General features: G+C 41.0%; 1 protein-coding gene across 3 annotated transcripts in view; it reads left to right on the forward strand.

The window, feature by feature from the left end:
* alk (ALK receptor tyrosine kinase) overlaps window positions 1–13,781 on the forward strand; it is a 755,603-nt gene that overhangs the window by 650,735 nt on the left and 91,087 nt on the right. For all 3 annotated transcript variants that reach the window (XM_041812830.1, XM_041812832.1, XM_041812831.1), the window contains one exon: window positions 6,235–6,351. In XM_041812830.1, the coding sequence (XP_041668764.1) occupies window positions 6,235–6,351 (117 nt within the window). The remainder of the gene's footprint in view (window positions 1–6,234; window positions 6,352–13,781) is intronic.

A 13,781-nucleotide genomic window follows, 5' to 3' on the forward strand; every position in this document is an offset into this window, starting at 1 on the left:
GGTGAGCCTCCAGCTCGAGGTGACCGGGGAGCTGGGACAGAGAAGGGGGGTGTTTCACAGTAAAATGATTATTAAGATAAATAAGAAATGTCTTATTCTGTCCAGTGACTCAATCACAGCGATGGCAAGGAAAGCATTTCTGGTTTGTAGAGGCAATGATGGTTGTGTGGAAAAAGGATCAGATTAGAGGCAGGGACAAAGATAATAACACAGTGCCTGCTGTATGCAGTGGGACACTAGTGCACAAAAAGTTATACACTTATGGCTAAATAATAAGAAATCCTGGGTAATATTAACCTTTTTTTATTTGATTATGCTACATCTCTGAAATAACCAGATGAGGAATTATGAATCGTTTAGTCATTTATTTCAACTCCTAGATCAGTGATACTCAACACGTGGCTCTTGAGCAACATGTGGCTCTTTTGTGATGATTTGTGGCTTTTTTATGTCTTAATATGAAATATTATTCTCCCCAAAAAAAAAACTCTAAAAAGGGAAACTTTGACCTTAGAAATTATCCAATGCAGGTCACTTCACACAGCAGGCTTTAATGTCAAACTTGATTGTCAAGCTATATTTCTGCCATTTTTGCCCCTTTTTTCCTTTTCCTTTTTTACCAGTTTTACACATTTTTTACAGCTTTTAGCCCATTTTTGCATCTTATGTTACTTTTCACCCGTTTTTCCCACTTTTATCGCATTTTTGCCACTTGTAACCTGCTTTTTGCATTTTTTTTTTTTGCCTCTCTTTGCCTTTTTTTTCGCCATATTTTTGCCACTTTTCACCCATTTAACCTTCCTTTTTTTACATTTTGCAACTCTTTGCTGGTTTTTCCCCTTTTTTTTACCAGCTTTTTGATGATTTTTGCCCATTTCAGTCACTTTTCACTAATTTTTGCCACATTTATGCTGCTTTTTGACACTTTTAACCTGCTTTTTGCAATTTTTTGCCTCTCTTTGCCCCATTTTTTGCCATTTTTGCCACTTTTTCTTCCTATTTGAGCTGCCTTTTTGCCATTAAATGCCACTTTTTTACATATTACTACTCTTTGCTGGTTTTTCCCCATTTTTCACCACCTTTTTGTTGATTTTTGTCCACTTTAGTCACTTTTCGCCCATTTTTGCATTTTTTACTACTCTTTGCTGGTTTTTCCCCAGTTTCACACATTTTTGCTATAACTCATTTTTTATTCACTTTTCACCCAATTTTGCCAATTTCTGCCATTTTTTGCCACTTTTTCTCCCCATTTATGCCACTTTTCACCCAGTTTGTGTAATTTTATGCCTTTTTTTCCCTTTTCACCCATCTTTGCCACTTTTTGACCATTTTTGCCACCTTTCGCCACTGAAATTGGTGCTTTTGCAGATGTATTTCTGTTTTGTTTTGTTTTGTTTTTTTTTCATTTTTTTGAGCAGGTTTGAGTAACACTGTTCTAGATACACAAGGGAGGATGTCAGCTGAAGCTTCAGTTTGGAGAATGTCCACTCTACTGAAGCAGTAGTCACTGTTGATGTGGAATATAGAGTATTTTGAGGGGCTTGGTCAGGGCACTTAACCACATTCTGTCCACTTGTAGGGCATTTAAAAGGGCACTTCAGTATGTACTGCCAACTTAAAGGGCACCCTGGAGGGCACTTTACCAATTTTTGTCTGCTGGAGAGGCCCCCTTTGAAAGCACTTTGCCATGTTTAGTCCACAGGAAGGGCGCCCTGTCGGGCCTTTCATGTCTAATGAACCATAGAGGCATCCAAGAGGGCACTTCAGCAGCATTTTTCCCCCAAAGATTGAGTTGGATTACCCCACTCTGTAGATCATTACAATTAGGATGCTTCGGTTTGCATTCTGCTGGAAGATCAGGCCCTTTTGCAAGGCTTCAGCGACCCCATTTCTTCATCAATGGGTTGCTTATGGAGCTGCAGAAGTGCCTGCATCTTAAAGTGGCAGAGAAAGTGAAAGGAAACATTCTCATGAAACCATTAAATTATCCTTTGCTGCTGCTTGCCATCCTTGGCAACCCTTCTGAGAGTATCAGAGGGCCACAGTGTAAACAGACTTTATACTATTCTGCTGCTCCAAGAGACAGGCCAGTCTACAACTAGAAATCTTCTATTTTCTCTTTCTGTATGAAATGCAAATAAGCCCTGAAACCATGTAATCTTCCTCTCTGGAGCCTGCTCCATATGCAGAACAGAAATAGAGATTCATAACCAGGTCATATTCAGATAGACTATCATTTATGGTGTATTGTTTGTGTGGCTGAAGAGCAAGTTTTTCATAAAACAACAATAAGGACAGATCTGATTTCTTTATTTCAAAGTCTGACAAGTCATAATTGTCCCTTTGTGTTGAGTTTACTGTACCCAGATTTGTTTTAAAAACTAAATCAGAAGCAGAGTTATTTGTTGTAGGTCATGATGTTAGCCCATGCCCTTCATTGTTTTGCACAACTGAAGTGTTATCAGCTTTGCAAAGCAAAGTGAACCTTATCTGACTCTTTTGAAATAATCTCCAGTCGTCTGTTTTTCACAGCAAACAGCAAGGGTCGTCCAGCATCAGAGCCTCAGAGGGCTTCGTCTGCCCAACATTAAATCAAAGAAATAAATGCTCAGAAACACTCAAATGATGTGTTCTAGGGAAAAGTCACGTTAAGAGCATGTAAGATGAACACGCTATCTGTTCTTGAAAAAGAAGAAACTTTAAGGCATTTAAATTCCCAAGTTGTCAAACGCCAACTCTCAGTCAGAAGTGCTGGCCTCTTCAGCAGACACAAAAGGAAGCTTCAGTTTTCATCTTTCCAACATGTGGTTTTATGTGATCGAGTGTTTGCTTAGATTAAGAGACAAAAACTGTTGAGTCGAATCACAAAAAAAAACACAGCTCTGTTTGTAACTTAATTTTTGGTTCACAGTTCAATAGAAGTTCAGTTGATCTGGGACAAAGCAACACAAAGTCCTATATCTATTATTCTTAGTTGCCTTCATTCATTTGCAGTGCAGCTTACAGTTTTTTTCATTTAGTGTTATTTAGAAATGCCTGGAAAAGTTGGTACAGCTTTTGGAGTATTAAGCATGAAGCAAAAAGAGGAAAACCAATAAAAATATCAAAAAATATCAACACAGGAATGAATAGCCTGAATAAATCCTGATTAGAGAAATGTAATCAAGTATGCTGCATCACAGTTTCATAGTTTTAAGACTATGCACTGGGTGCTCATGCAAAATCAAGACTTGTGTTTGTCATTGAAGGACTCCAGAATATTTTATGTAGACAGAGGATCGGATATTCTAACGGAGCCTGAACAGAACACTTAAAAGGAACCCTGCATGATCAGACAAGTTCATCTTGTTGGATAAATATTTGTATCTCTCATATGTATATTGAACTAAAAAACTCACTAGATGTCTGCATTTTGAGTAATTTGAGTCATGTTTTGTCCACCATGTTTTAGTCCACACTGGCACTGTGATGTCACAGTGCAGCCTCACTGTGCCTTTGCAGTAACACAGTTTCAGACTGGCAGCCAGTGTTAGGGCTGCATCCCAGAGACACTGCACATCTCACGCACAGAGGATTTTGAGATTTGAGGTCTCTTCTATTTTTCCTTGCACCATGAGTGGTTATCGGTCAAGCTAGACAGGAAAATGATAAATACAGAGCCATATTTACCTTGTTGTAGCAAATATTTATGTCCACATCAGTGGAATATCATTGAAATCTGTTTCTTGATGAACCAGATGAAGGCCACAAGCTAAAATGTGTCTGTTCAATAAAGCTGTTCCCAGACTTCTACTATTTATTAAGCTTTCTGTTTCCACATGGTCCAAAATGTTGCAGGTAAAAATAAACACAGTATGAATACACTTCTGGTTTGTCAAAGTAAAAGCCCACTTTAGCATTTTATTGGAGAGAGTCCCTTCATTTGTACATGATGCTTTTATTTTGAAAAGCTACCAGCACACTTCCACAATACATTGAATCCAGCCACTTGTAGGGAAGTTTATTGAGGTAAAACTTAGGAGGAATGACAGAGCTTTGACAGCAGGGAGACAAAGCCAACACACGTGTGTCTGGCATGAAAGCTGTTATGGCAGCAACAGCTGCAAGCAGCAAAACATACTGCCAGTCTGAATAACTGGTTACTGCATAGCAACGGTGAGGAGCGCTAGTGACATCACACTACCAGTGTGGACTAAAACATGGTGGCCTCCTGGTGAGTTTATTAGCTCAAATTTACCCAAAATGCAGACATCTAGTGAGTTTTTCTGTTCAGTATACATATGAGAGATACAAATATCAGTCCAACAAGATGATCTTGTCTGATCATGCAGGGTTACTTTGAAATGCACACTTGTAGCCGGTGTTCTCTACTTCTGCATATCAGTGTATAACCTTTAAATTACTCTATATAAACATCTGTAACGTCTTACCACCTCTCTGTCCTTATATCTAGAGGCTCTCTAAATACAGCTCAGAGTGGTTGAGGAGGGGGACAAGAAGCTACCAAGTCAAGTAGTTGACTCCTTTTGCTACATCATCAAACTTTCCTCTTTCTTGTGTTTTGTTGCGCCAGTCTATTTGTTCATTCTTTGATACCAGTCAGCAAACAGTTAAAAGAGTTATTGTCACCTGGATTGGCGTGTAAATACTGTCATGTGGGATTGCTGTTGTTTCATTCAGACGTATTCCTCGTGTCTGCATGCACCAAACCATTGGGATTCAGGACAAATTCAACAGGATCCTGAAGTCAACAGGATGAGATCACCCTAACAAGACAAAGTCATGATTAAGCCCGGTGTGTACAATGTTGAGACAAAACCTAAGCAAGTCACACACTGTTGTATCAGTTAAGCTGAAGATACTTATGCCGTTTTAACCATGAATGTAATTGTAAATAAATATGATTCTACATACACTGCATTCCACATTATTATGCAAACTGGATATTAGTTTCATAAACATTCAGTTTTTTGTTTTTCAATGAAACTCATTGTGTCTCAGGGCTCTTTGGATCACTGAAATCAATCTCAGAAACCTGTGATAATTAGTTTGCCAGGTGAATTAAAGGAAAACTACTGTAGAAAGATGTTCCACATTATTAAGCAGGCCACGGGTTTCAGCAATATAGGAAAGAAAAAGGATCTCTCTGCTGACGACAAGCATCAAATAGTGCAATGCCCTGGACTATGTATGAAAACATTAGATATTTCAGGAAAACTTCAGTATGATCATTGTACTGTGAAGAGATCTGTGGCTGATTCAGAGCACAGACGGGTTCGTGCAGATAAAGCCATAATGAGGAAGGTTTCTGACAGACAAATTCATCGGATTAAGACAGCAGCTGCTAAAATGTCATTACAAAAAAGCAAACAGGTGTTTGAAGCTGCTGGTGCCTCTGGAGTCCCACCAACCTCAAGGTGTAGGATCCTCCAGAGGCTTTCAGTTGTGCATAAACCTACTATCCAGCAGTCCTAAAGCTAAGATACACAAAGTTTATTTTTTCAGCAGTCAGGGTTGCATTGATTGTCTGAGTAGCCTCTGCCTCTGCAGTCTCTCATCAGATGTGGCGGCAGCTTTCTTTAACACTATTCAGGCCAGTCTTTTATACCTCTGATTGCAGAGCATGCACCTAATCAAAGAAATTGATTCATCAGTAGAGCTACCATCTGAACTTTTGCTCACACCCTCTGGTGAAAACTGCAGAATAGGAGCAGGTAACAGCTTTTCCAGGTCAGCACTGAGTCATTGTTGTAGTTCAAAGCAGCTTCCCTTACCTTTAGATCATAAGAGAAAAAGCACAGGTTCCTCTATTTTGAACCATTGAAGCCAATCAGCCTAGTCATTTGCCTGGAAGGTTTAATTCTGGGTAATAATTCGAAGGGAAGAGATCAAGGTACCAACGAGCTTATGATCTTAAGCCTGGGAAAGTGATGATGCTTGAGGCTTGATGGATTACTTTAAAACATTGCTGCTGAATGTGCTTACTCGCTGACTATAGAGACAGACTGGAGAGATGTAGAGGAGCAGTTATGTATTCCTCTCTGTCTGTGGCGCTATCGAAGGTACAAATGAAGAATGACCCCTGCTGGTGGTTCCATATTTTCTGGGCCAGTGAACAGTCTGCTACTTCTGTGCTTAGGTTTCTCCTTGATCAGAGCAACAGCAACAGGATTGCATCACTTTGTACAAAAAAATGAAGATGTTTTTCAATAAATGCATTCTGTTTCATTTCAGCCAATGGAGAGTTTCCACCTGTAGCCACCAGCACAACCAGGCTACCCCTCAGACCAACCACCAGGACCACACCGCCATCAATTGGAAGCCCTCTGATGAACCCCCTCCCCCCATACTGTAAGTATAAGCTGGATGTGTAAATGAAACTCAGACTGGCTCTATTCCTCGCTCTGACACCTCTGCTGTGTCTGTTTCTGTCTCTCTTTGTCTTTCTTGCTCTCTCTTTTCCTCGCTCTCACACACATATGGTTGCATGCATTAATGATTCACAGTTAATCTACACATGCTGAGTATGATCTCACAGGCTGCAACAAAGTAAGTGTGCCCCCTACTGGTGAGAACAACATCCATATCTGAATGAGTGCTGCAGAGATCTCCTTTGGCATCAAATGGAGCAGAACGGGCAGTTTTGAAGTGTAAAATCCTCCAATTTGTCTCCTGAGAATGTCAATGGAGCCACTTAAACAGACTTGACATTTTACACCTAGCTCTCCCACTTCCTGGCTTCAAAAGGGTAAAGACAAGTAGACGTTCAAAATCTGTATTTGAAGTCAAGAGTAATCGTTACTTTCATATAAACCTGTACTAAAGCTCAATTCTTGAGTTAAATCTTTGAGGGGCCGGGAGCGCATTTGACTTGTTGGGCTCTTTGTGCTGAAATATATCAGTTACTCTGCACTGTTTTTAAATGGATACACCTTTTCTTTGAGGTAGTTTGACTCTCTTGCCCACAGTTTCTGCTGGGTCCATTGTTATGCATCCAAAACTATCATCAGGAATATTTGCAAAGTAAAGTTTAGCATGCACCCTCACTCAGAGAAATATACACACGGCATGTTACTTGGCCTGCCCAGGGTTAAAATTGTTCTTTTGTCTCCGGTTTTGATGAAATGTTGATTGGCCATTGCTTGTCAACCAGGGCAGTTGGCAGCAAGAAAGATGCACTCTTGAGTTATAGCTTGGAATTATTTCACAGTTAAGTTGACAGCATGTTCAAAGCCTATGACAACAAAGAAGATGGATAGTCCAGGACACCTTTGAGAAAAAGAACGGGAAATTTCCATCAAGAAAAACAAAAACTCAACTGCAACTCCTGGCTAGCTTGAAAGCCAACTACAACTGCCGCAGAACACTGCCTGATCAACAGGAGACTACTGAATGCTACCTACTGAGGTAGCATGGGGGCGGCGATGCATCTGCCAAGATCTCAATCACTAGCAGCAAAACAAAGCCCTACACTCATACCAAAACTGATATTCACTCAGACACTGAAAGGAGGAGGATGTGAAGGCAGCACAACACCTACAGCTGGGTGGGGAGGAAGCAGAGACGGCGTTGTGCAGGAAGGCAGGGCAAACGAGCAGGGCTGCAGGCTAGGCTAAGAGTGGCCCCACACAAACCTGCCGCACCAAGCATCTTTCTCGCAAATGCCTGCTCCCTCGCCAACAAGATGGACGACATAAGGCTGCGGATGCCTAACCACACTTAGATGACTGTGTCTCGGCTGCACAGAAACATTCCAGACTTAGCCATGGAGCTAGTAGACCGCACATATACAGAGCAGAGCAGACACCTGACTCTGGTAAGATTAGACTAGACTAGAGGGGTCGTCGGCTCTCCCCTCCCTCCCCTTAAAGACATCTACCAAAGTCGTCTCCACAAGTGGGCCTCCATGATTCCCCTCTCACCCAAGGACACTGTCTGTTCAGCATCACTCACACAAACCTGCCGTACCAAGTCTCTTTCTCTCTGGTGCCTGCTCCCTCGCTAGCAGGATGTACGACGTGGGGCTGCAGGTTTCCAACCACCACTTGGACGACTGTGTTTGCTGCAACTGAGGAGACTGCCAAACGAAATTTTTTTGTATTTTTACTATGCAGTGGGCATAATTTATCTATTTACAGTATATAGGATTAAAGATCAGATCTCTGTTTATTTTATTTTGAAATTCACCAGATCTGTTATCTGTTATCTGACTAGTCATCTGTATCCTGAACAGATGACTAGTCTGAGCAGTGTCACCACACTGTAAGATTGTAATTGCATCCATCGATATCTTGTTTTCTCTCCCAGACAGCATGAAACCCTTTATGACATTCATACTCTGTTATGGCCAAACAAATCAATGTTGAAGGGTACAGAGTCTCCCTTTCTTTAGAGGAATCACACTCATACTGTTGAGTCTGACTGATAAACCGCTTCAAATCATTATGTTGATCTCTAAAATGGGAAGATACGACACCATCCATATGAGGGCAGAAATATTGGCCAGTTTTCCGAACAACCCAAGGGCCATGCCAAAAAAAATAACTATTTTTATGCTTGAGTGTCTGTTCGAATCATATTGTGCTTTTTGTAGAAGAAGATATTGATGCTCCAAGAAATGTTTTCCAAGGCTAAAAGCTAAGCTTCTGATAAAAAGAAACTCTTCCTCGGTTCATGTATCTTTTGGTCTTTTGATGTATGGCTTTGAGACAGATTTTGAAAAATAAAAAATACTGGTTATTTCTTTTTGTTTGAAAACACAGATGTCAATGTTGAAAAGTATGAAGACCTTTTTTAAAAAAATGGTTTTGTTTTCTTCTTAAAGTAGAGAAAGGAAAAATCATAGATCATAATCTGGGACCAGATAATGTCATCAACAGGGCAGTGGTTCCAAATGGAGTGAGGTTGGATGTCTGAAGCACTGGATAAAATGTAAGAGACACTTCAGAGCAGTGATACTCAACGTGTGGCTCTTTTGTGATGATTTGTGGCTCTTCTGTTTTCATTTGAAATATTTTACTCCTAGAAAACTTTAAAAAAAGTCAACTTTGACCTCAGAAAATATTCATTGCTAGCTACATTAGTCAGTTTGTTTCCCATTTGTGTGCAGCAGGCTTTAACTGCCAACCTTTATTTTTTTGTCAATATTTTCCCATTGCCCTTATTTGCAATTTTGTTTCCATTTTCCAGTTTGTTTTGCCACTTCGAATCAACTCTTCTGCTTTTAAAGCCCATTTTGCCTCTTTTTTTGCCACTTTTGGCCAAATTTTGGCCCTTTTCTTTTTTTCCAGTTTTGCTTTTTGCCATTTTTGTGACTCTACTGCTTTCTGAACTTTTTTCCACCTGTAAATAATTTTCTCAATCATATTTTGCCACTTTTCTTCCCATTTTTTACTCAGCTTTTGCAATGTATGCCTATTTTGCCCATTTTTTTGCCATTTCTTTGCCTTTTTTGACCATTTTTTCCACTTAAACTAATTTTTTTGTCACCTTAACCCATTTTCACCACTCTTCACCACTTAGATTGTGGCTCTTGCAATGATATTTTGCAACAATTTGGCTCTTTGGTTGAGCAGGGTTGAGTAACACTGCTAAAGATAAAGTATGATCACACTTCCATGGAGCTTTTCAAAGTAAAAGCTCAGACACTTCTGCGTGGAAACCCCTTGTCTTCCTTTGCTTGAATGCTTGAATTCTAAAGTTAAAACAAGCTACAAGCAAAATAATAAGACTACATTATGTAAAGAACTAAATACATCAGTCATCACGTTTCTGCTCTCACTGTGAAGTGTTAGTAGTGATTGACTACACAGAACAGACAGTAGCACATAGGGAGAGACTGATTCCACATCGCATTTCAGAACAGCTGTTGGATTTTACTTAATAAAGGTGTATTGCCAATAAGGAAAGATCATGTTTGACTGTACAAATCCTCAGTAGCTACTTGGCACTATGAATAAACTTTAACTGAAATAATACTTGACTGTATACCAGCACTTTAACTTATATGTGAGCAAAAGAAACTGTACTTTTACTTGAGTGCAATGTCTTACCTCCAATTTCCAAATACAACAGCTGCACCGCGATCCACAAGTTAATCATACTGCGGAGCAATTCGCTCCCTCTCTAGTCAGTGGGAGCAGTTCAAATCCCACTGATTTGGCAGTGACCATTGTCAAACCACATCATCACTGGAAGAGCAAACGGATCCACAGACTTGCGATCATAAATCATCACTATATCGACATTATGTCTCATCCTGCAGCAAGAGCAAGAGGTCAGTGGATCACGCAGCTACAACTTCACTATTGACCAGGAAAAGTTCATTTTTGAGGTAAAAAGCATCAAAACTTCACATGAATCCGCACATCCTCTTAAGCAGACACAAACTGTTTAACTCCTAATGTATGCACCTGTGAAAGGAAGCAATAAAATCATAGAATCATGTCAGAATGAATGACATATCAACCCCAAAATGGCATAATAATGATAATAAATTCACAGTTCTCCTGTGATCCCTGCCCTCTACTCCTGAGCTGATCAGGGCTGTGCTTCATCGTGCATCGCTCTAGTCAAGCTTCTAGTATGCAAGGTCACTCACCCTCAGTCGGAGCAAAGCTGTGGTTCTCTGGAGCACAGCTGCTGTATGTATGTGGAAATCGCAGGTTACCACCTTTGAAAGTACCCACTGATAATGTAAATCAGTGGGTAATTTTCTGTTTTGCCTGACCCTTGAAAGTTGTTTATTAAAAAGAGAGGGAGAAAAATATCCTCAGGCAGAGTCACATATACACTATATTGCCAAAAGTATTCACTCACTCATCCAAATAATTGAAATCAGGTGTTCCAATCACTTCCATGGCCACAGGTGCATAAAATCAAGCACCGAGGCATGCAGACTGTTTCTACAAACATTTTTGAAAGAATGGATCGCTCTCAGGTATGCTCCAGCGTGGTACTGATAGGATGCTGCAAAGTGGTAGGCCATGTTAAATGACTGAGCGGGGTCAGCAGATGCTGAGGCTCATAGAGCGCAGAGGTCGCTAACTTTCTACAGAGTCAATCGCTACAGACCTCCAAACTTCATGTGGCCTTCAGATTAGCTCAGGAACAGTCCTTAGAGAGCTTCATGGAATAGGTTTCCATGGCTGAGCCGCTGCATCCAAGTTATACATCACCAAGTGCAATGCAAAGCATCGGATGCAGTGGTGTAAAGCACGCCGCCACTGGACTCTAGAGCAGTGGAGACGAGTTCTCTGGAGTAAAAAATCGCACTTCTCCATCTGGCAATCTGATGGATGAGTCTGGGTTTGGTGGTTGCCAGGAGAACGGTACTTGTCTGACTTCATTGTGCCAAGTGTAAAGTTTGGTGGAGGGGGGATTAGGATGTGGGGTTGTTTTTCAGGAGCTGGGCTTGGCCCCTTAGTTCCAGTGAAAGGAACTCTGAATGCTTCAGCAAACCAAGAGATTTTGGACAATTCCATGCTCCCAACTTTGTGAGAACAGTTTGGGGATGGCCCTTCCTGTTCCAACATGGCTGTGCACCAGTGCACAAAGCAAGGTCCATAAAGACGTGGATGAGAGAGTTTGGTGTGGATGAACTTGACTGGCCTGCACAGAGTCCTGACCTCAACCTGATAGAACAGCTTTGGGATGAATTAGAGCGGAGAGTGAGAGCCAGGCCTTCTCATCCAACATCAGTGTGTGACCTCACAGATGCGCTTCTGGAAGAATGAAAAATTCCCATAAACACACTCCTAAACCTTGTGGAAAGCCTTCCCAGAAGAGTTGAGGCTGTTATAGTGGCAAATGGTGGACCAACGACATATTATTCCCTATGGATTAAGAATGGGAATACTTTATTACTATTGGCAATATAATGTAACTTTGAGAACATCCAGAACAGAAGGACATCTAACAGCAACCCATTTAACACAAAGTGTTTCACAATATGAAGAATATTAAGTTTTATTTGCTCCTGTTCTTGAGTTATCTTCCTTTTTGAGTTTTTCAATAAAAGCACATAATTGAAATGAAATTGAAATATAAAATGGGAATCAAACCATCTTAAACCTTTGTTCAACAGTTTCTTTTTGACAATGAAAAGAAATCCATCATTTACTTCAAATTTCACTTTCATTTTGAAAAAATCTAATAACCACTCATTGTCATGTTTTGGAGCCACACAAGATTACAGAGATGCTTCTCTTACAATTTTTTGTATTATCTATTTTGCTGCCTTGTACTTAACCTGAAATTTTGAAGTCCTAAAAATGTATACTTTCCTCCCAGCCTATTTTCTTGATGTTTTTTTCCTGTCTTACCCTCATGGCACACTCACACCAGGGCTAGCTGCTCTGTCCTGTGCCGAAGCACAGCACAGATACTTCTGGAGTCACACACAGACAGAAAATGGGGCTTATTTTGGGTTGTTTGGTCAGATACGCTCTTGAACATGATTATATGTTGAATGCACATTGCACGCCACATCCTCTTCCATCCATGCCAGGGGAAGTGTACCGTGCTTCAGCTCGGTGCAGAGCACTCACACTGGTTAAACAAACTGGACTTTGAGGCTTGAGCAAGCTCGGGCATGGCACAGATTGCCAAGCGTGACAGCACCCTTATTGTCTTTCCTCACTGACTTGACTCTTCTTTTCACTTTACATCACGACTGATTTTATTATCAGAGTGCTTTGCTAAATCTGTGGAGTTTCCTTTCTGCCCTAACAGAAAGTTGTCTCTACTTCTTCCTGACTGCCTGAACTGCATGTGCACACGCCACACACGCCACATGGCACACGCATTTTCTTCTTCAGAGCCTTTGATAACCAACAGCAAACATCCTGACACACAACAAAAAAGCAGGGCTGACGGCTGACCACAACATCAAGTCTCAACAGTAGACAGCACTAACAGTGTCGTGTCCTAATATGCTAATGTCTGGGTATTTGGCGCAGTGACTTGTCTGATTGAATGCCTCTAATGTGGGTCACTCTTTAGTCATGAACACAAAGCTGTGGTTTCCTCTCGAGGGTCAAACTGGGACAGTAACATATCCGACATTAATGTTTGGCCAGCTAACGTGATTTGATTAAGTTACAGCATTATGCATCAAGATGAAGCCACAGGCGTGGGTTAGTCAGTAAACAAACTCTGTCTATCAGGCACGTCTTATGTTGAGCAGGAAGCAGGGCATTTGAGGCAACATATTATACAGAATATTCTATAAAGAATATTCGATACAGGGCCAGTTTGCTGACAGGATTTACCTGCAAGGTTAGCAAGAAAAGGGTGATTTTAATGTGCTTACACAGGTAATACTCAGTATGGATACAATAAAGGCATCAGACTTAAATCTCTTCAGAGGAAGATGGGACTTTTAGACCACGGTGTTCTCGCCCTTGTGATTATCATAGATATTAACTTGGAGGAAAGAAGTTGAACTTGCAGTTATACCTTGGCCATTTCAAAGACAGCCTTGAGCTGTTAACATTCGTCAGGCGTCTCCTTCAGCCCCTTGTGGAGCTGATGCTTTGACGTCTGCGGGGCCGGACAGCAAGCCTGATGAGGATTTGAGCTCAGCAGACCTGTCACTCCAACGCTGCTCTCTTCTTCCCCCGACACGCTCGATGATTAACCCCACCGAGCATCAGCGTCTCTCCTCTCCATCTCTCCTTCAGCTCTCTGTTCACTATGGCTCCACATCTGGGCTAGGGCTGGGAAATATGGACAAAAAATATCTAGTTACTTTTTAGATTTAAGTTAATACACAGCAACCC

The sequence above is a fragment of the Cheilinus undulatus genome, linkage group 18 (genome assembly GCF_018320785.1).
Source record: "Cheilinus undulatus linkage group 18, ASM1832078v1, whole genome shotgun sequence".
Lineage (NCBI taxonomy): Eukaryota > Metazoa > Chordata > Actinopteri > Labriformes > Labridae > Cheilinus > Cheilinus undulatus.